The sequence below is a fragment of the Lagenorhynchus albirostris genome, chromosome 19 (assembly GCF_949774975.1).
Source record: "Lagenorhynchus albirostris chromosome 19, mLagAlb1.1, whole genome shotgun sequence".
NCBI classification, from domain to species: domain Eukaryota; kingdom Metazoa; phylum Chordata; class Mammalia; order Artiodactyla; family Delphinidae; genus Lagenorhynchus; species Lagenorhynchus albirostris.
In genome coordinates this window covers 48,264,718-48,287,736 of record NC_083113.1, presented here as the reverse complement: position 1 = coordinate 48,287,736, position 23,019 = coordinate 48,264,718, and the positions used below count along the sequence as shown (strand labels likewise).

The window sequence follows — 23,019 nt, the reverse complement described above, 5'->3', positions numbered from 1 at the left end:
GTGCAGGTGATGGCTGTGGTCAAGAGGATTTTGAGACACTATCCAGGCTCATTGGAAAAACTGCCCGGATCAGCTGGGCCTTTCCGCCAGGGGCAGCGGGGGCAGAGGCGTGGGGATCTCGCCAAACCCTACTTAGTTCCTTTCTCGGTGCCAAGGCCAGGTGCCTCCCCAGTCCTGGAGGGGGTGGGAGCTGGGCGGGACGCCGAGCCCCCAGCGCACGTCCTCCTGCCCTCACGCCCACCTGTGTCCTCTTCCCCCAGAACGTGCTGGCCAAAGCCCTCTACGACAATGTGGCCGAGTCCCCAGATGAGCTCTCCTTCCGCAAGGGCGACATCATGACGGTGCTGGAGCGGGACACGCAGGGCCTAGATGGCTGGTGGCTCTGCTCGCTGCACGGGCGCCAAGGCATCGTGCCCGGGAACCGCCTCAAGATCCTGGTGGGCATGCATGACAAGAAGCCCGTGGGGCCCGGCCCCGGCCCGCCCGCCAGCTCGGCCCTGCCTCAGCCCAGCCTCCACCCCCCGGCAGCCCAGTACACACCCATGCTGCCTGCCACGTACCAGCCCCAGCCGGACAGTGTCTACCTGGTGCCCACCCCCAGCAAGACTCAGCAAGGCCTCTACCAAGCCCCTGGGCCCAGCCCCCAGTTCCAGTCTCCCCCGGCCAAGCAGACAGCCACATTCTCCAAGCAGATGCCCCATCACGCGTTTCCCAGCCCAGCCCCAGACCTTTACCAGGTGCCCCCGGGGCCTGGCAGCCCTGCCCAGGACATCTACCAGGTGCCGCCTTCCGCTGGGATAGGACACGACATCTACCAGGTCCCCCCATCCATGGATGCACGGAGCTGGGAGGGGACGAAGCCACCAGCCAAGGTAAGGCCTCCCTGGGTGGCCAGGCAGCCCTCCTGGTGGGTTTTGGCTGGGCCCAGTTTTTGGATGCAGCAGGGCCCGGCCAGGCACCCTTGCTTGGGACCTCTGGGACTCCAGCAGCGGCTCCGCGTTTGGTCTGGGGTCGAGGGGGGAGGTGAGTGTCTGGGGAATGTGTTTATATGTCTGCTGACGTGGGTGTGAGCAGCCCGAGAGGAGACACCGAGCTGGCCGTGGACCGTGAGGTGGCCTTCAGCTGACAAGCCCCAGTGGAAGGGTGTCGGCAGCAGAGGACACAGCCTGTCAAAGACTGTTGTGGCAGGTGGGGCCTGACCACGGAGGCCTGAGCAGCAGCTGGGAACGGACCCCCAGGGGCCTGGAACCTTCGTGAGGGCGGAGGGTGTTGGGTAGGAGTGACCTGCCCAACCACATCCTGGTGAAGCCATTCTGCCCAGAGGGGAGGGTGCAGGGAGCCCAGGAAAGGGGAGCTGGGAGGCACCTGAAGGGGAGAAACGGAGTATGGAGCACAGGGCCGCAGTTGGGCCAGAGTGGCTGGAAACCCAGAAGATTGGACTGGATGACAGAGTCATTTCTCTCTCACGTAGCACGGCTGGGGGTGAGCGGTGTGGCGCTGGTGGCACCTCCGAGACTGTCGGAGCCTGTGGTTCCTCCTGGAGCGCCGGCGGTGGAGGGCAGGTCCTCCGTTTTCTTGCTCTGCCGCCTCGTCACGGGGCTTGCGGGCCAGAACAGTGGCCGTGTGAGTTCCAGCCGGCAGAGAAGGGAGGAAGGGACAAAGGGGCCAGGCCAGCCAACGCGTGCCCAGGGGCTCCCACGGTCCCCCTGTGGGTGCAGCTCATCTAGATCCACACGCACCCAACCCTCTCCTCTCCTGGGCCGTGTTTGTGGGCGCCTGCAGGGTGCCCTGCTCGTGACTCCTAAACCGCGGGGAGGACACTGCCTGCGGGATTGTAGGGTCACCGTGAAAGGGGCTCTTGTTCAAGTCCCTTGTGGGCTGTTACCAGTGGGAGGCTGGGCGGGGGGCAAGGCTCTGAGCCCAGCACCTCAGCTCCACACAGACCTGCGTATGTGTCCTCACACCCAGGGCTGTCTGCCTAGGAAGGAGGCAGGACTGGAGAGTGCCATGTCTAGTGTCTGAGGACACTCACCGCGTGGCGCTGAGCCTCTCTTCAGAGCCTGCCCAGGGGTCAGATGCCAGCTGGGCAGCGGTTCAGCATGCAGTGTTGCCCTGCCCCGCCACAGGCAGAGCTTGGAGCGGGAGACCTGGACACAGGTCATTGGCTGGCTCAGGGTGGGGCTCCATGGACACTGGCCGCCAGGGGACTCTGGGTCACTGGCTCCACTTCCCTACCTGCTCCTTCAACCGCCTGGCCAGAGACAGGCCAGTGGCAGAAGTGAGCCATGCTGGACTGGGATAGCCCAGACTGGGCCGCTCCCAAGATGGCTTTGGGGGAGGAGGAGTGACCGGTGGTTAGCCTTGGGATAGGCCATAGGCCATCCTTCTGCGCCCATGCCCACACACAGCTCACATTGTGCACACTCCCCAGGGAGGCATGCCCTTCCCCTTTCCATCCTCTCCTTTCCTGAGTCCAGGCAGCTCCAAGGCCAGGACAGGCCCTGGAAGCCCTGTGGCCCAGGAAGCGGCAGTGAGGCCTTTACTCCGGGCTGTGGATTTGAGCCCACGTTTTGGTCATTGGTACTGTTTCCCTCCCATACGAGGGGCTTTGCTCTCAGACTACTTCTGAGCTCACCTGGCTGGTGCGTGCTCTGCACATGCCCACTGGTGGGGTTGCCCAGGCCCTGTGTCCCTGAGGACCCAGACCGGCCTGATGGCCCCAGGAGGAAAGCTCTGTGTGCTGGGACCTGGTTGCCCTCCCCTGAGAAGCCTCATGGCTCCTGGCCTGGGCAGTCTCCATCGCGGCTGCTTTCGTGTTATGGTCCATGGAAGTGTGCTTGCTTGTCACGGGAATGTGTAATGTATGAGGAGGCCTGGAGGTGAGCTTCCCCAGTCAAGACGGGATCGCTGGGGGATTTCAGCATGTTTTGTCTAGCGTGTTCCCTATTCATCTTTCACAGATTTGTACACATACTTTTGCATTTTGAGGTTGTAAATCCAACGTCAGATATCAGAAGCATTTTGGGTCCCTGAGCGTGATCATGACGATCACCACTGGTTTTGCTGGGTCGCCCCTTCTGCTGCGGGCAGGCTCCAGGCGGTTTCTAATGGCAGTAAGGCCGTAGATGTCTTGGAGCGTGCATGTGTGCCCACCTTTCAGGCTGTGCTTTCAGAAGCCTGGGCAACTGAGGCCCCTGGTTCCAGGGCTGGAGGTCGGCTCTGCTGAGGGGAAACCCTGCCAAGACCGTGGGGTGGGTGGGTGCGGCCTTGGGTCCAGGAAAGCAGAGGGCAAGTGACAAGGCTGGTGGCCAGGAGGGGTGAGCCTCCTGGAGCCTGGAGCAGGGTGACCCGCGTGGCTGCCGGGGGAAGGTCAGGGCCACACCGGGTGTCAGCACCCTTTGGGGCTGGGCCACGCTTTTAGGTTGCTGAGGGCAGAAGCACGTGGGGCCCCCGGAGGAGGAGGTGTTTTGTGAGGTCACTCTTGGGGGAGCTCTGGGTCAGGGCTGCAGCTGTGCCTGAGGGAACAGCTGTGGCACTGGGTCAGGCTGGGGGAGACGCAGCTCAGATCAGCCTTGTTCCTTCTGGAGGACAGGAGCTTGGGAGGGAGGGGACCCACGTCAGGCGTGTGTCTCCATCTCCCATGCCCCCCAGCAGTGCTCCGTTTTCCAGAGCAGGAGCCCGAGGCTCTTGGGGGGGGGGGCGGGGGGGCAGTGACAGAGCGAGCCGGCCTGGGTCACGAGGGGAGATGCCAGGCGGCCCGGAGGTGGTCAGGGGCCCAGGCAGAAGGCAGCAGGCGGCCTGCCCCGTCCCTGGGGTCTTGGGAGCCTTCAGCCTCCCTTCTCACTCCTGCAGGCGCCCTGATGAGCTGCCCGGCCTGGGTCTGTGTGTCCGCGTGTGCGTCTGGCAGTGGGCATTGTGCGCGCTTTCTCTGCCTCTGCGTGTCTGCCTTCTGCGCCCTCGAGATGTGTGTGTGAGAGAGCTTGTGGGTCTTGGGCTGGGCTCTGTGTCTCCTCCCAGACTCTGGCTTTGTCCCCCAGCCCCAGGGGCTCCAGGTTCTGCTAATGGGGCCCCAGGTGTGGAGCAGGGTGGCCTGTGATTAGCAGGCTCAGCGGCTCTCTGGAGAGTTGGTTTCCCTAACAAGCTTCCCCCCGCTGGTGGCTGCCTGCCTTTTTTTCTAACAGAAAACATTTGTTGGCCAGTATGGCTGCCTACTGTCACTGACTCAGCCGCGTGAGTGGCCAGCTGCCCGCGGCCCAGGCCTGGGGTCCGGCCCCAGCGCCCCTCCGCCTGCGCCCCGCCCTCTCTCACCAGCGTCGGGGCGTGGAGAGGGCGGCACACACCCCTCGTCCTGGGCTGGGTCCCCACCTGCCTTCCAAGGCTGGCAGGGCCTGGAGACACCTCAGGCCTCGCCTCAAGGCCCCGCCAACCTGCCACGTCCCGCCAGCCCCCGCCAGCCCCCGCCCCCCCCCCTGCTGTTGGCAGGTTCCAGGGTCTAAAAATAGCTCTGGAGGAGACTCAAGTCTGGGGCTTGAGGAGAGAAATGAGTCTGGGAAGGGCTGCCAGCACCACTCCCAGACACGCCGGGGGTGGGGTGCAGTGGACCTGGAACACCCCCTGGCGGCGCTCACCCCAGCAGCTGACAGGGAGCCAGCCCTGCCGGCCTGCCTGGGAGGCCACCGGGGGCTGCATCAGCAGGAGGCTCTGCGGAGCCCTGGGCTGATCAGAAAGTGATGGTGCCTGCACTTCAGCGGGGTCGTTGCTGCTCCTGGGGTGCCCGGTGCGTGCACACAGTCGGTGCCCTCCAGGGCCCACGGGCCTGCAGAGCTGGCTGTTGGTGTCCTGGGGGCTGTGCAAGGCACGGGATGCAGGGTTCCGGGGGCATGAGCCCCAGGGCAGTCCCTGCCTCCGCCTTGCTGTCCCCAGGGATGTGTGTGGGGGAGCGCCTGAGTCACCACTGTCCCAGACCTCCCATTTGATTAGGGAACAAAAGGCCTTTTTGTCAGAGAAGAGCTGAGCCAGGAGCCTTGTGGAGGAGGTGTACCCTGAGCTGGGTTAGAAGATCCTGCCAGCCCCTCCTACAGGGCTGACCCCTCCCACAGGGCCGGGTGCCCACAGGGAAGGAAGCTGCCCACCCAACACTGCCTGCGAGCGGTCTCGCCCTGCACCTCGGGACAGGGGAGGGGCACCGGGGAGGGAAGGGGCTGGCCTCCTCTCTGGGCCAACATCCCCCCACGAAGGCCTTATCCTGTTAGGTGAGGGGTGGTCCCCGTGGCCCCGAGGGTGTGGTGCGGTGGGGAATACAGGTCTTGGTTCTGGTCTTGGTCAGTCCCTCACACCCACACACAACCTGCCAAAACAGCTTCCCTCCTTCCATTTGAGGGAGGGCTGGCCCTGAGGGGCTGGGGGCTTTTGGTGGCCCCATTCTCAGGAATCTCCCCAAGAGCGCTGGGGGGACGAGGAGGGCAGGGCTTGGAGCCCCCAGGCCCTGACTGTCAGGATCTCCTGCAGGCCACCTCCTCTGGGTCCAGCCCGAGGAGGGCACAGCCCACCACTGCCACCGCCATCTGTCCTGGAGCCTGAAGGTGGCTGCTGGGTCATATGGTAGGGACAACCCCTTGCTGGGCAGGCCTCTCGCAGGAGGGTGCAGCTGGAGGTACCATCCAGCAGGGGCGCCTCACTCAAGGGTGGCCCCTTCTCCATCAGCCCACATGTTCTCTCCTCTGGAACCTTCTGGGTCATTCAGCTGTAGAGACCACTTCTGTTTCCTGCCAGAACCAGACGGCTCTAAGCAAATAGTGGGGGTCCTTGTATTCCCCACGTGCTGCATTTCATTGAAGAGAGAGAGGGCAGGGAATACGAAGGGATGCGCACACCCTTGCCTCTGAGCCCACCCTTGGGGAGCCCCCTTACGTATGTCCCGCTCACCTCACGGGGCGGTGGAATCTCTCCAGGGCCGGTGGTGACGGTTGGCTGTCTGCCCCCAGGTGGCGGTGTCCACCCGCGTGGGGCAAGGCTATGTGTTCGAGGCCCCCCAGCCCGAGCAGGACGAGTACGACATCCCACGCCACCTGCTGGCCCCGGGGCCCCAGGACATCTACGACGTGCCCCCTGTTCGGGGGCTGCTTCCCAGCCAGTACAGCCAGGAGGTAGGTGTCCGGGCCGGTGGGCACGGGGAGGGGGGTGCCTCAGCCTGGCCCTGCATGGAGAGCTGGGCTTTCTTGGCCCCAGCCTGGGTGGTCCTGGGGTAGAGCTGCGGGTTTCTGCTCTTTCTGTCCCCTCAGATGGCCGTGGCACTTGTATTACTGCACCTTTTCTGCCCTCAGGTATATGACACGCCCCCCATGGCTGTCAAGGGTCCCAATGGCCGGGACCCATCGCTGGACGTGTATGATGTGCCCCCCAGTGTGGAGAAGGGCCTGCCGCCGTCCAGCCATCATGCGGTAAGCATTTAGGGGATGCTGGGCCCTCACAGGTTGAGGCCCGATCTGTGCATGGGGTTCTGGGTGTGAGTGTGTGTGCGTGCCCTGGGGTGGGGACTCAGGTCTGCAGAGCCGGGGCCATCGAGAGACCTGCCTCCAAACCCTGGCTCTGCCCCTCACTCGCTCTGTGACGGAGGTGGAAACTGAGCCCCTCTGAGTCTCAGCTTCCTCGTCTGTAAAAGGGTCCCTCGTAAGGCCTTCTTCAGAAGGTTCTTGAGAGGATCACACAGGATATCAGCAAGGTGACCACAGGACTTATCATCCAAACCAGGATACTTCTGAGAGTGAAAGGAGAATGACAGGATAGTTATGAGGAGGCATCAGGCACAAACCAGGACTGTCCTGGGCGAACCAGGGTGTTCGCCCTGAATACAGCCTGCACATAGCTCAGCCAGGTACCTGCCACAGAGTAGAGAATACGCACGTGGTGGTGATGGTGATGCTGGTGGTCACGTGGGTGGTGATGGTGGTGACGGTGGTGCTGATGGTGGCGGCAGTAGTGGTATGATAGCTGACCTCTCACTAAGCGTTTGCAGGTACGCAGTGAATTAGCTCACGTAATCCTCACAACAAACCTGTGAGGGAGTTTTCCCATCTTGTAGGTGAGCAGACAGGCACAGAGAGGTGGAGTCACTTGCCTTAGGTCTCACAGGTGGTAAGCAGTGGAGCCAGGATTTCGTACCCTGGTCTGGCCCCAGAGTCGGGCTCTCAACCGTAACCTGCATGAATAAGAATCATGACAAATGTGCCCGCTGGGCTGTGTCTGTGTGTGTGGCTGGGTCCTGCCCGTAGGCTCCCGGGTGGGCAGATGGGCTGGCAGCCTTGACTACTTCTTCTTGGCCCCCAGGTGTACGATGTTCCTCCATCGGTGAGCAAAGACGTGCCCGACGGCCCACTGCTGCGTGAGGAGACCTATGACGTGCCCCCCGCCTTCGCCAAGGCCAAGCCCTTTGACCCGACCCGCCACCCGCTGGTGCTCGCCGCACCCCCTCCGGACTCGCCACCAGCTGAGGACGTGTATGACGTGCCGCCCCCGGCTCCTGACCTCTACGACGTGCCCCCCGGTTTGCGGCGGCCTGGCCCGGGCACCCTCTACGACGTGCCCCGAGAGCGGGTCCTTCCTCCCGAGGCAGCCAACGGCAGCGTGGCCGACGACGGTGTGTACGCGGTGCCCCCCGCTGCCGAGCGAGAGGCCCCGGCCGACACCAAGCGCCTGTCAGCCTCCAGCACGGGCAGCACACGCAGCAGCCAGTCGGCCTCCTCCCTGGAGGCAGCGGTGCCGGGCCGTGAGCCCCTGGAGCTGGAGGTGGCCGTGGAGGCCCTGGCACGGCTACAGCAGGGCGTGAGCGCCACCGTGGCCCACCTCTTGGACCTGGCAGGCAGTGCGGGCGGGTGTGGGGGCTGGCGCAGCACCTCTGAGCCTCAGGAGCCTCCGGCGCAGGACCTGCGGGCTGCCGTGGCCGCCGTCCACGGGGCCGTCCACGAGCTGCTGGAGTTTGCCCGCAGCGCCGTGGGCAATGCCGCCCACACTTCCGACCGCACGCTGCATGCCAAGCTTAGCCGGCAACTGCAGAAGATGGAGGACGTGTACCAGACGCTGGTGGCCCACGGTCAGGCCCTTGACAGTAGCCGGGGAGGCCTGGGGGCCACTCCCGAAGACCTGGACCGCCTGGTGGCCTGCTCGCGGGCTGTGCCCGAGGATGTCAAGCAGCTGGCCTCCTTCTTGCATGGCAACGCCTCGCTGCTCTTCAGACGGACCAAGGCCTCTGTCCCAGGGCCTGAGGGGGGTGGCCCCCTGCACCTCAACCCCACCGACAAGGCCAGCAGCATCCAGTCCCGGCCCCTGCCCTCACCCCCCAAGTTCACCTCCCAGGACTCGCCTGATGGGCAGTACGAGAACAGTGAGGGAGGCTGGATGGAGGATTACGACTACGTCCACCTGCAGGTGGGTGCCCGCTCTGCCCAGGTTCCCTGGGCCCCTGGGGAAGTCCCCTGGTCCTCTCGGGGCTCTGACTTTGCCACCCTGTCGTGGGCACCCTGATTCCCCCCCACAGAGGGCTCTTGTGGCCAAAGGAAGGTGTGGTCCCCAGCAAGACCTTGCTGAGTCCCTGTGCCCTCCTCACTTGGACCTTCCAGGCCATAGGGGTCCCTGGAATCCCATCCTCAGCCTGTCTCAGGCCTTTGGACCCATGTGGCCCTGACATCAGGGATCCTGCAGTGCCAGCCAGGGAGGGCCCCTGAACACCTGCAAGGGCTGGGCCTCTCGTGGCCAGGGCAGAGGTTAGGGATTTGGAGAGGTGAATTCCGAAGTACAAGCAAAGACAGAGATAGTAGCAGGTGTGGGGAAAACAAGCAAGGTGATCGATAGGTGGGGTGGGGTGGGCCTCGGGGCAGAGGCCAGGGTGCCAGGCGATTGGGCATCCCGGTGAGTGGCATTCCGGGCTGAGAGCCAGCAGGTGCCAAGGCCCAGCGGTCAGGGATGGGTGGGCAGACCCTGTATGCCGAGGGGAGGGGCCTGGATGTGATTCCTGCCATGGGAGCTGGGGCAGGGAAGATTGACATGGCCGTGTGGAGTGTGCCTAGCCCCTTCCTGGGGTCAGGAGGTGAACGAGGCCCGGGAGAGCCGCTTCCTCCGGAAGCTGCCCCCACCCTGGGCCTGAGGCCACAGCGGGAGCCTGGGTGCGGCTGCAGCGCCACCTGGTGTCCGCTGGTCTCATTGCACCCCGCTGGGCCTCTGGGGGCTTCCGGCTCAGCCGCATCCTTGTGTCTACCCTCCAGGGGAAGGAAGAGTTTGAGAAGACGCAGAAGGAGTTGCTGGAAAAGGGCAACATAATGCGGCAGGGGAAGGGCCAGCTGGAACTGCAGCAGGTGAGGACACTCAGGTTCCCCAGCCTCTCCCAGCACAGGCGTCCCTAAGAATCTGTCGCCTAAGCTGAGCCTCCCAGGGCCCTCCCTGCTCAGCCCGTCCCTACTCAAGTGCATGACGGTCTCCGTGTGTTCGTTGGATTTATGTTTAGGTTATTATCAGAGTAATCACAGTTAGGTATCTCAGCGCACACAGAAAAGTGTGAAGACAGAAAAGAAGCCATTCACCCTCAGGGGTGGTCACCGTGCCCTGGGGCTGGTTTCCGGTCTTGCTCCTGCCTCGGAAGGGGCCTCTGTCCGTGTTTGAGATGCTACTTTGTGAACAGTTATGTCTGCTTTTATCGCAAGGTGTTTCCATGGCATTAAATATTCGTCATAAGTTGTTTTTAACGTCAGCCTATGTCTATTATGGTTGAATGTTTACGTTGTACCCAGTTTTTCTTATTGTAAATAATGCTACTGTGTTTATCTAAGGACATTGGATTTTCTTCATATTTTGGTTTGTTTCCATAGAGTAGGAGAGGGATTTTTTTTTTAATTTATTTATTTACTTATTTTTGGCTGCACTGGGTCTTCGTTGCTGCACACGGGCTCTCTCTAGTTGCAGCGAACGGGGGCTACCCTTGGTTGCGGTGCACGGGCTTCTCATTGCGGTGGCCCCTCTTGTTGCGGAGTACGGGCTCTAGGCGCGTGGGCTTTAGTAGTTGTGGCACGTGGGCTCAGTAGTTGTGGCTCGTGGGCTGTAGAGCACAGGTTCAGTAGTTGTGGCGCACAGGCTTAGTTGCCCCGCGGCATGTGGGATCTTGCCGGACCAGGGCTCAAACCCGTGTCCCCTGCATTGGCAGGCGCATTCCTAACCACTGCGCCACTAGGGGAGTCTGGGATTTTCTTTTTTTAAGGGAGTTTTATTTTGATTATGAAGATTTTAAAAATTAAGATATAGTCTAATACAAAATAAACACAGAAATATCACCCGGAAAGTTTTCCTCACCCCACCTTCCCTGGGCATGGGGAAGGATGGTGTAGGAGAGAGCCTACCACGTTCACCCTGAGACCCGGGCCATGGTGTGCGTTTTTCAAAGCCACGTTTCCCCAGCTGTCAAGCGGGAAGCGTAGTTGCATCTGTCTTGGGGTCGATGTGAGAATTAAATGAGTAAACAATATGTAATACTTAGGAGGTGCTGGGCACATAGAACATGTCCAATAAAGGTACAGATGTTAATAATTATATGTGTATGGAATCTCCACCGACTTAGGAAATGGGCATGTGCTTTATCTTCTTTGTCTTCCTCTGGACTGTCGCAGCATTTATTTAACCAGTCCCGTGTCGGTGGACACTTCGTTTGTTCCCAGAGCTACTTTTGTAAACAAAGCTGTACTGACCAAATCTCTTCACGTATCTGGTCAGTCACTTAGATAAATTACTAGAAGCTGGAGTAAGAGGAATGTGAGTGAGAAACTAAAGATCTAGAGTTCCTAAGCGAGGGACATCAAGTACAAATAAAATACAAGAACATAAAATACCCTGACAGGGACGTTTGTCACTCCATTTCTGCATCAGTGAAAAATCTGGAAACAGCCCCTGGCTGCCACCACCAAATACCTCAGAGTAGAGTACTGGTTGAATACAGTGTGAGCATTCGTACAGTAGAATATTGTGTAGCTACCAAGAATTTGTCAAAGAATGCAGAAGACCCACTGAAGGTAAAACAGAACAAAAATGAGTGTATTCTCCCGCCGGACAGGAGAGCCAAGCAAATTTCACCAGGTAGCCTAGGAGGGAAAGAAAGAGGGTTTCACATGCTAGGAAGGGACAGTTTCACGCTGGTTTGCTAATTAGAGTAAAGCCTGAAACCTTGGTTAGACAAGTAACCAAGTCCTGAGTCCCTGAGTCTGTGTGCACGGCTGGTCCCAACGACCCAGTCAGAACCAGCTTGTGGTGAGGACGTGTCAGTCCACACCGCTGACGCCTAGGCAGGGCTGCTGCTGGTGGAAACTTTTACCACGTGCTTTATACGTTCTCACTGATAGGAAATGAATGACCCGTTGTTGGGTGCTAAAGGTAGGCTATAAAATATTATATATTGTGTGTTTCCGGTTTTCTAATTGTAAAGGAAGTAGGAATATTCCTGTTTAAAGGAAGATGTCTTTGAGGAATATTCACTGGTTTTTGCTGTGAATATTTGTTTTCTGAAATTTGCAAATACCATGACCTTTTTGCTTTTGTTTAAAATTCTTATTATGGGAAATTTAATACATGTATAAAATTGAGGAAAATAGTCTCCCAGGTACCCACTGGAGAAAAGGAAGCCCGGGTACAATTCACCCAGCCCCAGCCATTCTCAGCACAACTAATCCAGTGTATGTAGCCCCCTTTCCCGCCCGGTGACACCCCCACCCCCTCCGCCCGATCGTTTTGAAGACGTTACATCATTTCATCTGCAAATACGTCAGTGTATATTTCTAAAAGACGATTTACCAGAGATTTAACAGATTTCTGGGTGCATGGGATTCCAGTTGATAACTTTCTTTCTGCTTGGTGTCTGTGAATCTTTTTACACTGCATATGTTAAGGAGAAAAATATTTTTTTTAACTTTTCATTTTGAAGTATTTGTAGATTCATAGAAAGTTTGAAGGAAAGTACAAAGCAGTCCTGTGTCCCCTTCTCCCAGCTTCCCCCAGTGACCGCATCTGAAATCACTAGATAACAGCACCCAAACCAAGAGACTGACATCCCTCACCCCTGCCGCTGCTCATCTGTTCCCATTTCTAGCATTTTGTCATTTCAAAAATGTTATATAAACGGAATTATTTGAGATTGGTGGGAAAGTTGTTTGGAGGCAGGCAGGGACATGTGCTTGGCCAGCAGGACAGAGGTGGCCTGTTCCCCTGCCCACTGACTCTGAGCTTTGTCACTCAGAGGGCCAGAAGGGCCCCCTCGCTGTCCCTTTTGCTCTGTGGCCGTGGTTTTCACTCTGTTCTCCCTCTTCCCCAGCTGAAGCAGTTTGAACGGCTGGAGCAGGAGGTGTCACGGCCCATAGACCATGACCTGGCCAACTGGATGCCAGCCCAGCCCCTGGCCCCGGGCCGGACGGGCGGCCTGGGGCCCTCGGACCGGCAGCTGCTGCTCTTCTACCTGGAGCAGTGCGAGGCGAACCTGACCACGCTTACCAACGCCGTGGATGCCTTCTTCACCGCCGTGGCCACCAACCAGCCCCCCAAAATCTTCGTGGCACACAGCAAGTTTGTCATCCTCAGCGCCCACAAGCTGGTATTCATCGGGGACACACTGTCACGGCAGGCTAAGGCGGCCGACGTCCGCAGCCAGGTGACCCACTACAGCAACCTGCTGTGTGACCTCTTGCGCGGCATCGTGGCCACCACCAAGGCAGCTGCCCTCCAGTACCCGTCGCCTGCCGCCGCCCAGGACATGGTGGACAGGGTCAAGGAGCTGGGCCACAGCACCCAGCAGTTCCGCCGGGTCCTGGGCCAGCTGGCAGCTGCCTGAGAGCCGTCAGCCAGAGGGACGGAGGGCAAGGGGAGGAGGGTGGCGATGGGCCCCAAAGAGCCACTGTGCCGTGGGCGTGGGGACAGGCGACCCCAGCTCCACCCGGGCCTGGTGCCCCAGACTGTACAGGGAGTTGTGTATATTTATGGCGGGGCAGGATGTGGGACGGTGCCTCCTCAAAGGAGCCCGAGCAGAGCTGGGCCCCGGACCCAGGCCAGGAGTGGCTGGCCGTCCCTCCTGAGCGTGCTGAGGGCCCGGGGGGGGGCCCAACATTCGGGGCTGGGCTGGGGGCTCGCAGACCGCTTGACCCACATGGCCTCAGGTGACCCCTCGGGCTGACCATGAGGGTGCCGTGTCCCCCTGGCAGGGCAAGCGTGGCTGTGGTGTATTCTCTCTGCACCAGGAGAAAACCCTAAAAAACTATTTTTCATTATTGATTTTCCAATCATTTGACTAATAGTCTACATTTAAATAAAATTAAAAAAATGAAAAGCATTCTCCTGAGGTGTGAGAGGCAAGAGGACCTGTGAGCGGGAGGGCAGGTGTTTGCCAGTCTGGATGCCACAGGTGGAGTCACGCGTTGGCGAGATCTGTGGCGAGGCTGTGGGCAGCGCCTCGGGAGGGTGAGGAGAAGGTGGGTCCCTTCAGCAGAAAAGGAAGGCTTGGGGAAGCGGGGCTGGGCCGGGAGCTGAGGTGGGGGAGCCTGGGCAGCTGGAGTGAGGCTGAAGAGCGGCTGTCAGAATCCAGGGCTTGAGGCCAGAAAGGCTCAGCGTGAGCACAGTGGCCAAGGGCGCAGCCGTTGCCGAGGTTCGATGAAAATCCAGCATGGTCCCTGGGCAGGCGGTCGAGGCGAAGGCAGATGCAGGGTGATGTGCGGGTGGGAGCAGCTCCAGGAGCCAGTGAGCCCTGCTCGGGCCCCTGCGTCCCGAGGCAGAGGGCGCCCCGCTGGGGGCACCGCTGGGAGAGACACTGTTCCACGCAGAGAAACTTGCTTTCACAGGCCTTATCTAGAACGTAGCTCGTAGAAGGAAGCTCTTAATTTCAGCTTGTGGAACTTCTCCACAAGTGTCCATTTGAATTACACAAGGACTTGGACTCCCAGTTGGGAGGTAGGGGACAGGAGGGGCCCTCACCCTGGGTCAGTGGTCCCCTTTCCGGCAGTCGGGGGTATGTCTGGCAGCCCAAGTAAGGTGAGGGCTCTGGGGACCAGCGGTCCTGCTCCGAGCTCTCACCATTCTGTGTGTGAACTTGAGTCTCATTTCCCCCATCTCTGTGAAGAAGGGGATAGGGCTGGGTATCTGCCAGCTCTCTCCGCTCTGAGCTCCAGAGGGGACCTCAGTGAAGGCAGCCATCCTCCCGCCCCGGCGAAGGCACAGAAGTGAAGATGCGAGCAGTTTTATTTGGGTTTTACACACATGGGGGCTGGGGCGGGGCAGAGGCTCAGTTGGCCTCCAGAACTTCGAGAACCCAGGGAATAAACTTGGTGACCCGGGTGTACACGCCTGGAGAGAACGGGCCACACCGGCCGCTGCCCCAGGACACGATGCCCACCAGGGTCCAGGCTCCATCCTTCTGGCAGACCAGGGGGCCACCAGAGTCACCCTGCAGGAGGAGATAGGACTTGTATTCAAGCCTGAAAGGGAGTACCAGGGCCCTGGTGTGCCCTGACCTGGCAAGTCCAGGGGTGCAGACAAAGCACAAGTGGGGGCGCAGTGGTTGTGCACAGGAGACTCAGATCTGCTCAGATGGCAGCCCCAGCCCTGCCACCTACTCCTGGAGGGCCTGGGGCAGGTGGCTTATCCTCTCAGCCTCCCCATCAGCTGTAAAACAGGCTGAAGCGTCCAGCTCGTGGGGTTGGTGTGAGATTAAATACGCCTGGGAAGCCCCACACCACACCTGGCCAGAGCCGGCCCTCACCAGGGGCGTCTGGTCCAGCCCTTCACTGGGGCACTGGGCAGGGCATGAAGTTAGACAGGCCATGGCAGAGAGGAGTGGGCCTCCTGGCCTGGCCAGGGGAGGCACGGGCAGTGAGGGCGGGCAGGGTGGCGGAGCCAGGCCGTACCATGCAGGAGGAGACGCCGCTGGCGCCCGCACAGATCATCACGTCGGTGATCTTGCTGCCCCAGTACTTCCTGCAGTCGGCGTTGGACACGATGGGCAGGGTCGCCTGCTGCAGCTTGTCGGGGATCTTGAGAGCTGGAAGGACAGAGGGCGTGGGGTCAGGGCCCCTCATGCCACCAGCCCGCCCCTGGGGAGAAGAGACCAGGGGCCGCCTGAGCCCCGCCCTCCCCCTGCAAGGTCCCAGTCTTCCTCCATCGCGATGATCATGGACACCGAGCTTCGAACCTTCCCTGACACCTTCAGGGAGTCTGGGACGCGGCTCCTCTGCGATTCCACACCAGGCAGTGGGGACTGCTTCCAGCAGCTGCTGCAACAGGTCCTGCCTCGGAGCCCCGCGCGCCCTGGGCCCTGGCGGCCACTGTGTGTGGGTGGAGGGGCCGTCCTTCCCCCCCAGGGAAGGGGATGCACGTCCTTCTGACCGGGGACACCGGAGGGGACCCCCGAGGGAGCACCTCCCTCCTGCTGCCCTTTCCCGGCTGCTTCTGTCCTGTTACGGGACCAGCCGGGGGCCGTGGCCGGGGCAGAAGAACTCAGGACACCAAGGAGGAACCTGCGGATGGAGCAGCGCTGGGGGGGCGGTGGGGGGCCGGTGGGGGGCACCTGGGCGCTCAGGCCCGAACCCGACCAGGACACTGGACTCCGGGCCCAGACTTCAGGGGCGCTGGACGCACCGCCCTCCTCAGTCTGGAGGGAAATCCGGGCTGTCCCTCTCCTTGCAGGTGAGAGGGGGCGAGACGTGCTGGTACTTAGGTGTTTCTTCAGAAACTATTTACGTATATATTATTAACCCTCATTTTTATTCATGTTTGGTAGGGTTTTCATTAAGAGGGTTTTAAGTAAAGAAATGGAAGATTTATTGACTTGCAATTTATGATTGTGTTTGGAATTTAGACCAAAATACAGAATGAGTCTCACTCCTGAAAAGTCCTCAGGGCACTCACCGTTGTACCGGGTCTTGCCCCAGCCCGTGGTGGTGCACAGGGAGCCCGCAGGGAAGCTGGCGTTGGCGCTGGGCAGGCACACGGCGGACACGGTCCTGGAGAGGCTCACGGGCGTGGCCAGCTTCAGCAGGGCGATGTCGTTTTGGACCGTGCGCAGGTCCCACAGGGGGTGTTCAAAGACCTGTGTGGAAAGGGTGGGGGCTCGGTGGACCACAGAGGGAGGACTTGGGAGATTTTAGGGACACACAGACCTGCAGACTGGGAGGGGCCGGCGGTGCTAAAGGGGCAGAGTGTTGAGAAGGGAACCCAGATGAGGCTGAACAGACCAAATCTCTGGGGTGCTGGGGAGATGGCATGTGACGTATTTTGCGTTTTTCTACAATGAGCAAAGCTTATAATCAGAAACAACCTTCAGTGTTTGTAAAGGAGCTTTATTACGTGGGAAAGAGAAGAGAGCTCAGACTGGAGGGGTGCCAGTGGGGTGAGGCCTGAGCCGCCGGCCGGGGTCGTCTGCCCACTGCCCCCCTGCCCTCCTTTTCCTTTGTGCCCCAGGGGCCCACCCTCCTGGCTGCCCGCCCGGCCGGCCGTACCTCAGCGATCCTGAGCACCTGAACAGCCTCCTCCTCGGAGCCGTGATCAGATACCCCGGCCACCACGAGGTGACTCTTCCTGGAGAGAAAGGAGGTGGCAGACGGAGCTCAGGCTCACGGCCACCTCCTCAGAGGAGCGCCCGGAGAGCGTGCCAGGCAGGGTGAGCCCCGGCTGGGCCACTGAATCGCGTGGTGACCTTGGAGCCTCAGTTTCCCCATCTGTACAGTGAAGGCAGAGGCCCAGGCCAGCTGCCCCGGACCAAGCTGGGGTCTGGGGAGGTGGGGCGCTAGGGCTGGGGTTTTCTGCTGACTGTGGCTCTGCCTGCAGCCTGGGGACAGAGCAGCTTCTGCCAGACTGTTTCCCACTCGCTGGCAGCGCCCGGTTGGGGTTAGGGGCGAGGGTGGTCTCTTCAGGCAGGTGAGGTGGGGGCCCCTTCTGCCCCAGCCCAGGCCTCACCTGACCCCGCAGTGGGCGGCGGTGACCACCCAGTCCGCACTGATGAGGGAGCCCCCGCAGAAGTGGAAGCCGGAGCTAGTCTGCGGAGACGGGGGGAGGGAGAGTCAGCCTTGCCTCTCCTGCCTGAGCCCTCCCTGTCTAACCTGCCCCTCCCCAGACTCCCCCTCACCTGCAGGGACACCTGCCAGGGCCAGGAGCCGGGGACAGCGTCCTCCCCGTTGACGATCCTGGACAGGCCGCTCAGCACAGGGTCGATGGTGGGGACCCCGCAGCCTGAGGGACAAGGACAGTGCGGCTGGTCAGTGGGTGGTGCCCCAAGGGGGTCAGGGGAAGACTCAGCACTTCCAGGCCTCTGTGGCACCCTGGCACTCAGAGTTTTGTCCGCTGCAAGGAATTCAGCCCCCCACCGGTCCAGCTGACAGCTGCCCTTAGAAGGTGCCCTTGTGGACGGTCCCCGAGGCTGAGGGTATCTGGAGTCGGGGCCCAGGCTCCCCAGCCTGCTCTGTGCCCTGAGGGGAGTGTCCATGCCACTCTGAGCCCAGGATTCTGTCCTGGGGGCTGGGATGTCCTGCTTGAGTCCTGGGGGTTCTCATGGCCTCTGAGTCTGCAGGGGGAGCAGGTTTGGGTGAGGTTGTTACCCCAGTTGGGGGGGCACACACGCAGGAGGCTGTCCAGATCCCGAGGGTGGAGGTGCAGGGCAAGATGGATGGACCTGGGGGACGTTCTCGAGGCAGCATTCACACAGCTTGGTGGCACGTTTGGAGGGTGGAGGAGCCCAGACCACCCCAGCTTCTGAGTGAATGGAGGAGACCAAATTAGGCAGGGCCCACGGGACCTCCAGGCAGCAGAGGGCGCTCCAGGAGCGCCCAGTGGAGGAGTGGGGGGCTGGGCAGAGCAGCCCAAGGAGGCTCAGGGGGCAGCTGCAGGGGCAGGTGGCAGGGGTGTTAGAGGTACGAGGACTAGGGCCCTCCTGTTCCCTGCCTCTGGGTGGGGGGGTCAGGGGGTGGGCGAGGCTCGGCCTGGGGCTGCCGGGCCTGCCTGAGCCTCGCGCTTACCGAAGCTGCTGCCAAAGAGGAAGAAGCCAAGGACAACCCAGAGAAGGGCCATGGCGCGCGACTCAGCAGGTGAGATGGGGTCTGCCCGAGGGACCGCCCAATATATTCCCTCAAGCCTCCAATCTTAGCCTGCCTCGCCATCCCCTCCTTATCATGAGACCTTGGGCCGAGAAGCACCTGGCTCAGCGCGGGCCTGAGCCCTTGGGGGCCACTCCTGGGAAGGTTTCCTGGAGTCACAGGTGTGTGGGCAGGCCCCGGACACACAGAGCCGGGGGCAGATGGTGAGGACCCCGAAGTTGGAGGTGGGAGCATGAGGTGAGAGGTGGGGGTCACGGTCCCCCTTTATCTGCCTGTGCCCTTCCTGGCCACTCTTGGGAGGTGGACTAAGGAGGGGCCCTCCTGGACACCCCCGGACACCTGGCTCAGTGAAGGTCCAAATTCAGGAGCAAGAGTGGACTCCCAGAAGCCCCAAAACAGGTCACAGACACCATCAGCACGTCTTCCACTGGTTTATTGAGGCTTTGTGGAAGCAAGGTCAGCAGGGAGGCCAGGGTGAAGCCTGGTCGTCAGTTGGCTGCCAGGATGTGCTGCACCCAGGGGATGAGTTCAGTGACGCGGGCATACACGCCGGGGCTGGCGGTGGAGCAGGTGCCGCTGCCCCAGGACACGATGCCCACCAGGGTCCAGGCTCCATCCTTCTGGCAGACCAGGGGGCCACCAGAGTCGCCCTGCAGGACAGGGAGGAGGGGGCTTGGGTCTGGCAGCCCAGGTGGCCTGGCCCAGAGGCCACTGAACGTTGTTCCCAGAGCCCAGTCCCAGGCCTGATAGCCAGTAGAAGCTCAGAACATGCATATGAGAAGGATTATGAAAGAAACTTCAGCAGCTCCTGTGGTTTGTGCCCCTGGAAGTCTGGGCTACCCCCTGGGGTTGGGTCCTATAACAGAGGCTCAATAGAGCAGGTTTCACTGATAGGAGGAAAGCATGGGTGGTGCTGGCCGTGGGGCTACTGTGAGGGAGGAAGGGCTGCCAGACCCCTTCTGGAGCCCTTTTGGGCCACCATGCTCTGCTGCCCAGGCTGTGCACTGCACAATTCCAGGAGGTGCCATTACTCAGACTTTGATATTAGTGGAATCTTGCAATATGGCAGCTCTGAGACCAGAGCCCCTTGCTCTGGTACCTCTCTGCTGAGGTCACTGATGACCCTGCAGGAGCCCTGTCTTCCCAACTACTCAGGCAGGAATGCCCAGGGAGAGAGTGGCAGGCCCTAGAAAGAGGTCTGCCTGCTACTTCCATTTCTTCTCTCTTTGCCCAAGCCCTTGGCCTGGGCTTTGGCCTGAACCCACCCCAGGCTGGGAGGGAAGGGAGCCTAGGAGGCCATACCATGCAGGAGGACACGCCGCTGGCGCCGGCGCAGACCATGCTCTTGGTGATCTTGCTGCCCCAGTATTTCTTGCAGTCGGTGTTGGACAGGAGGGGCAGAGTCGCCTGCTGCAGCCTGTCGGGGGTGTTGGCATCTGGAAGGGCAGGGTGGGTGGTTAGTGACTGCTGCCCCTACCTCCCACCTGGCCAGCCAGTGGTCTCTCATCACTCACTGGTGTGTTTGGTCAGGCCCCAGCCAGTCGTGGCGCACAGCGTCCCGGCGGGGAAGTCATCGTTAGCGCTGGGCAGGCACACGGCGGACACGGTCTTGGAGAAGCGCGCAGGTGTGGCCAGCTTCAGCAGGGTGATGTCGTTGCTGTTGGTGAACGGGTTGTACCTGCGGTTCTTGAAAACCTGTGGGGCAGGGCCAGACAGCTGCCTTTGGGGTCTGGGAAGAAGCCGACCGGGTCAGAACCTGGCGCCAGGCTACCCCTCACGGCCTCAGTGCTCCTCCGTCGACAATGGCCTGTTCAACTCGGCAGCTCCTTCCATGGCCCCAGGAGCCCGAGGCCCAGGCCCAAGGTGCAGACCTTCCCCTCATGGAGCCTTGCATACCCTGCTTTCTGCTTTGCCCCATCATGATGGGGTATTGGGGTGACCGGGAGGAGCTGGGGCCCTGGGGGTTAGCCTGGGCTGCACACTCCCGAGGGTCCATCCTGCCTGGAGTCACACCTGGACCCTGGGGGCTGCCATACCTTGGCAATCTTCAACACCTGGATGTCCTCGGCGTCTGAGCCCTGGTCAAACTCCCCGGCCACGACCAGATGGGATGTTCTGGAGAGGGCCAGAGAAAGGAGTGGTTCCTGCCATGAGGGGGGCATTTGGGATGCGGGTTCTTATGTGTGTGAGTGCACGCGTGTGCAGGCGTAATGCGCATGCGTGTCTTTGTGCGTCTGCACACACGGCTGTGGTGTCGATCAGAGATGGAAGCTCAGAATCTCAACTGGGCCTACAGCCCGCCACGTGTTTTCCCAGGGACCCCTAGATCACTGGAAGGACCTGGGTTTGCTACACATTTCCAAATAAGAAACTGGGAAATGAAGGCGTTAAAGGGCAAGTCCTCAGTGCTGGAGGAAACCACCCCAAGGGGTTTCTTGGGGACCCCGGGCTCTCACCTGACACTGCAGTGGGCGGCGGTGACCACCCAGTCCTCGCTGATGAGGGAGCCCCCGCAGAAGTGGAAGCCGGTGCTGTCCTGGAGGAAGATGGGGAGGGTCAGCCCTGCCCAGACACCAGCAAAACCAGTCTGGGCAGCAGTGCCCAGCTGGGCTGATATCCCAGTGCATCCCCCTACTCGTGTGCAGAATTCCCCCCTCACCTGCAGGGACACCTGCCAGGGCCAGGAGCCGGGGACAGCCTCCTCCCCGTTGACGATCCTGGACAGGCCGCTCAGCACAGGGTCGATGGCAGGGACCCCACAGCCTGAGGGTGGAAGTATGGAGTGAAGGGTGGAGGCCAAGGTCCCACCCAGGACTCACCGCCCCAGGAATACTCCGGGGACAATTCAGGCTGACATGTGCTCCAGCCCAGACAAGCCCAACAGGCTGAGCTTGAGGTGGTGGCAGGGCCAAAGCCTGGGCTGGGAGGCCCTATCACTGCCTACCTCAACCACTCTGAGTCTCAGTTTTCCCACCAGCAAAATGGGGATCTTACAGTTGGCTAACCTCACAGAGTTGGTATAATAAGGATGAAAGATGCTTTGCCTTAGTAGACAAAGCAGGCAAAGCAGGAACTTGCTCAGTTCCTGGCACACAGTGAACAAAAGTGGAAAAGTTTAAAAGGGCTGGTTCAAGGGCATGAAAGGGCTGATGGGGGCCAAGCCACACTTGCTCATCATCTGAGCCTGCTTGGGAGCCACCAACTATTCACAGAGCTTTCTGTCCCTCTGGAATTGCTGCCCCTCCTTGCACACGATGCGAGGCCCCAGGAAGGTCCACCTCCACCCCGGGGGCCTCACACTGGCTGGTCTGGTCCAGTCCTCCCAGCATCCTCATTGTAGAGATGGAGCTGGTGAGGCTCAGAGAGGGAGAAAGACTCGCTCGGGCTCACACCACCACACACAACTGAACTGGGAGCAGGGACCCCGCTGCTCCTTGCTGGCCTTGGGGTTGGTGGGGCCAGCACCCCTTCCAGCAGTTGGTGGAAGGGTAGGCAGCCTTCCCGGCCTCTGCCTGCCCTGGTGCTCACCAAAGGCTGTGCCCAGGAGGGCGCAGCAGGAGAGAAGCCAGAGGAAGGTCATGGTGCCGCAGTCAGGGAGGTGTAGGATGCCTGCCTGGAGGGCTCCCCATTATATCCCTGTGCACCAGGCTGTTATCTGAAGACCTTGAGGTGATAATCCCTTTCCTGGGCATGTGTCCCAGTGGGCAGGATATGCCAGAGCAGGGCTGGCATCAGGGCCTGGGATGGCAGCAGCTGGGGCCAGGATCTAGGGCAAAGTTGGAGCCAAACAAGGCGGCCCTCCACCCACAGCTAAGGGGAAGGGGACATTCAGGTTTCCTCCTCCAGGCCCTACCTCTAGAGGGGCCCTGCGGGCAACAGCCAGGCCTGGGCTGGATTTGAGCCCCAGCCAAGTCTCTCATGGTCTGGAGGACCTTGGACAAGTAATTTAGTTGGTCTGCAGTTGTTCAAAACCCCATGGGCAGTGTGGTCAAGTAGGGGGAGGGGCAGGGACCAAAGCATGGTGAGGGCACAGGTGACCAGTGGGCTGAGGATGCTCCCCTAGTCTTAGGATGGCCAAGAAGGCTCAGTGGCTCAGTTCAATATCAGGGGCAGTCACGTGGGCTGGTTCAGAGGGCAAGCCGCCCACTGCCCGTTCACGCGGAGTCAGGCCCCTCCACCCAGGCATCCTGCCCTTGGAATTGAGTACATGGCATTCAGGTGCAGGACTGGGCCCAGGGCCAGCCAGGGGGCCTCTGCTATCATCCCAGCAAGAGCTTCTGGAGGCTACACCAGGCGGGAAAGCAGGGGGCAAGGAGGCCTGTTTTGGGTGGGCAGCAGGGCCCTTTCCCAGCAACTGGGAAACTGGGGAGGGGGAAGTTTGAAGGTGAGGCTACCAGGCACAGGGCAAGTACCCCAAAACACATAGGTAAAACGATATCTTACGGCTATTTTTTTTTTTTTTTGCGGTATGTGGGCCTCTCACTGCTGTGGCCTCTCCCGTTGCGGAGCACAGGCTCCAGACGCGCAGGCCCAGCGGCCATGGCTCACGGGCCCAGCTGCTCCGCGGCATATGGGATCCTCCCGGACCGGGGCACGAACCCATGTCCCCTGCATCGGCAGGCGGACTCGCAACCACTGCGCCACCAGGGAAGCCCACTTATGGCTATTTTTAATTTCCATTGCATTGATGATTGTTGTGTGGTGGGTCACAGGTTTCAGCACAAAACAGCTGTGGGGCCTTGGGCAAGTTACCCTCTCTGATCCCATTTCTAAATATGTAAAATGGGGATCCTTGGAGCAAGGGTCCCGCTTTATGAAAGGGCACAGTCCATACTGAGTGTGCTGGGACCAGGCCTAACACAGTCCACGCTGGTCAGACCTGGTACTTCTCCTTCTTGACTTGCCTGTGGGGTCCCTTTGTGCT

General features: G+C 60.7%; 3 protein-coding genes across 8 annotated transcripts in view; 1 reads left to right on the top strand and 2 right to left on the bottom strand.

Annotated features, from left to right (window-relative positions):
* BCAR1 (BCAR1 scaffold protein, Cas family member) overlaps positions 1-13,345 on the top strand; it is a 35,364-nt gene extending 22,019 nt beyond the window's left edge. For 4 of the 5 annotated variants that reach the window (XM_060130408.1, XM_060130407.1, XM_060130411.1 and 1 more), the window contains exons 2-7: positions 261-872; positions 5,985-6,146; positions 6,324-6,440; positions 7,327-8,424; positions 9,258-9,347; positions 12,341-13,345. In XM_060130408.1, the coding sequence (XP_059986391.1) occupies positions 261-872; positions 5,985-6,146; positions 6,324-6,440; positions 7,327-8,424; positions 9,258-9,347; positions 12,341-12,853 (2,592 nt within the window). In that variant the 3' untranslated portion in view covers positions 12,854-13,345. The remainder of the gene's footprint in view (positions 1-260; positions 873-5,984; positions 6,147-6,323; positions 6,441-7,326; positions 8,425-9,257; positions 9,348-12,340) is intronic. The other variant, XM_060130412.1, reaches the window with a different exon arrangement.
* Positions 13,346-14,293: 948 nt separating this feature from the next.
* LOC132509178 (chymotrypsinogen B-like) lies at positions 14,294-18,069 on the bottom strand. Its single transcript, XM_060129815.1, has 7 exons — positions 18,018-18,069; positions 17,132-17,235; positions 16,963-17,042; positions 16,506-16,584; positions 15,916-16,096; positions 14,916-15,049; positions 14,294-14,455 (listed from the first exon to the last, which is right to left on the bottom strand). Exons 1-7 carry the CDS (start codon positions 18,067-18,069, stop codon positions 14,294-14,296), a joined length of 792 nt encoding a protein of 263 aa, XP_059985798.1.
* Positions 18,070-18,583: 514 nt separating this feature from the next.
* On the bottom strand, positions 18,584-21,675 carry LOC132509676 (chymotrypsinogen 2). Of its 2 annotated transcripts, XM_060130972.1 has the most exons (7): positions 21,624-21,675; positions 20,755-20,858; positions 20,552-20,631; positions 20,132-20,210; positions 19,610-19,790; positions 19,398-19,531; positions 18,584-18,745 (listed from the first exon to the last, which is right to left on the bottom strand). In XM_060130972.1, exons 1-7 carry the CDS (start codon positions 21,673-21,675, stop codon positions 18,584-18,586), a joined length of 792 nt encoding a protein of 263 aa, XP_059986955.1. The 2 variants fall into 2 exon arrangements, with proteins under 2 accessions (XP_059986955.1, XP_059986956.1); XM_060130973.1 differs by lacking the exon at positions 19,398-19,531 and having other exon boundaries at positions 18,624-18,745.
* Between the last annotated feature and the right edge of the window lie 1,344 nt (positions 21,676-23,019).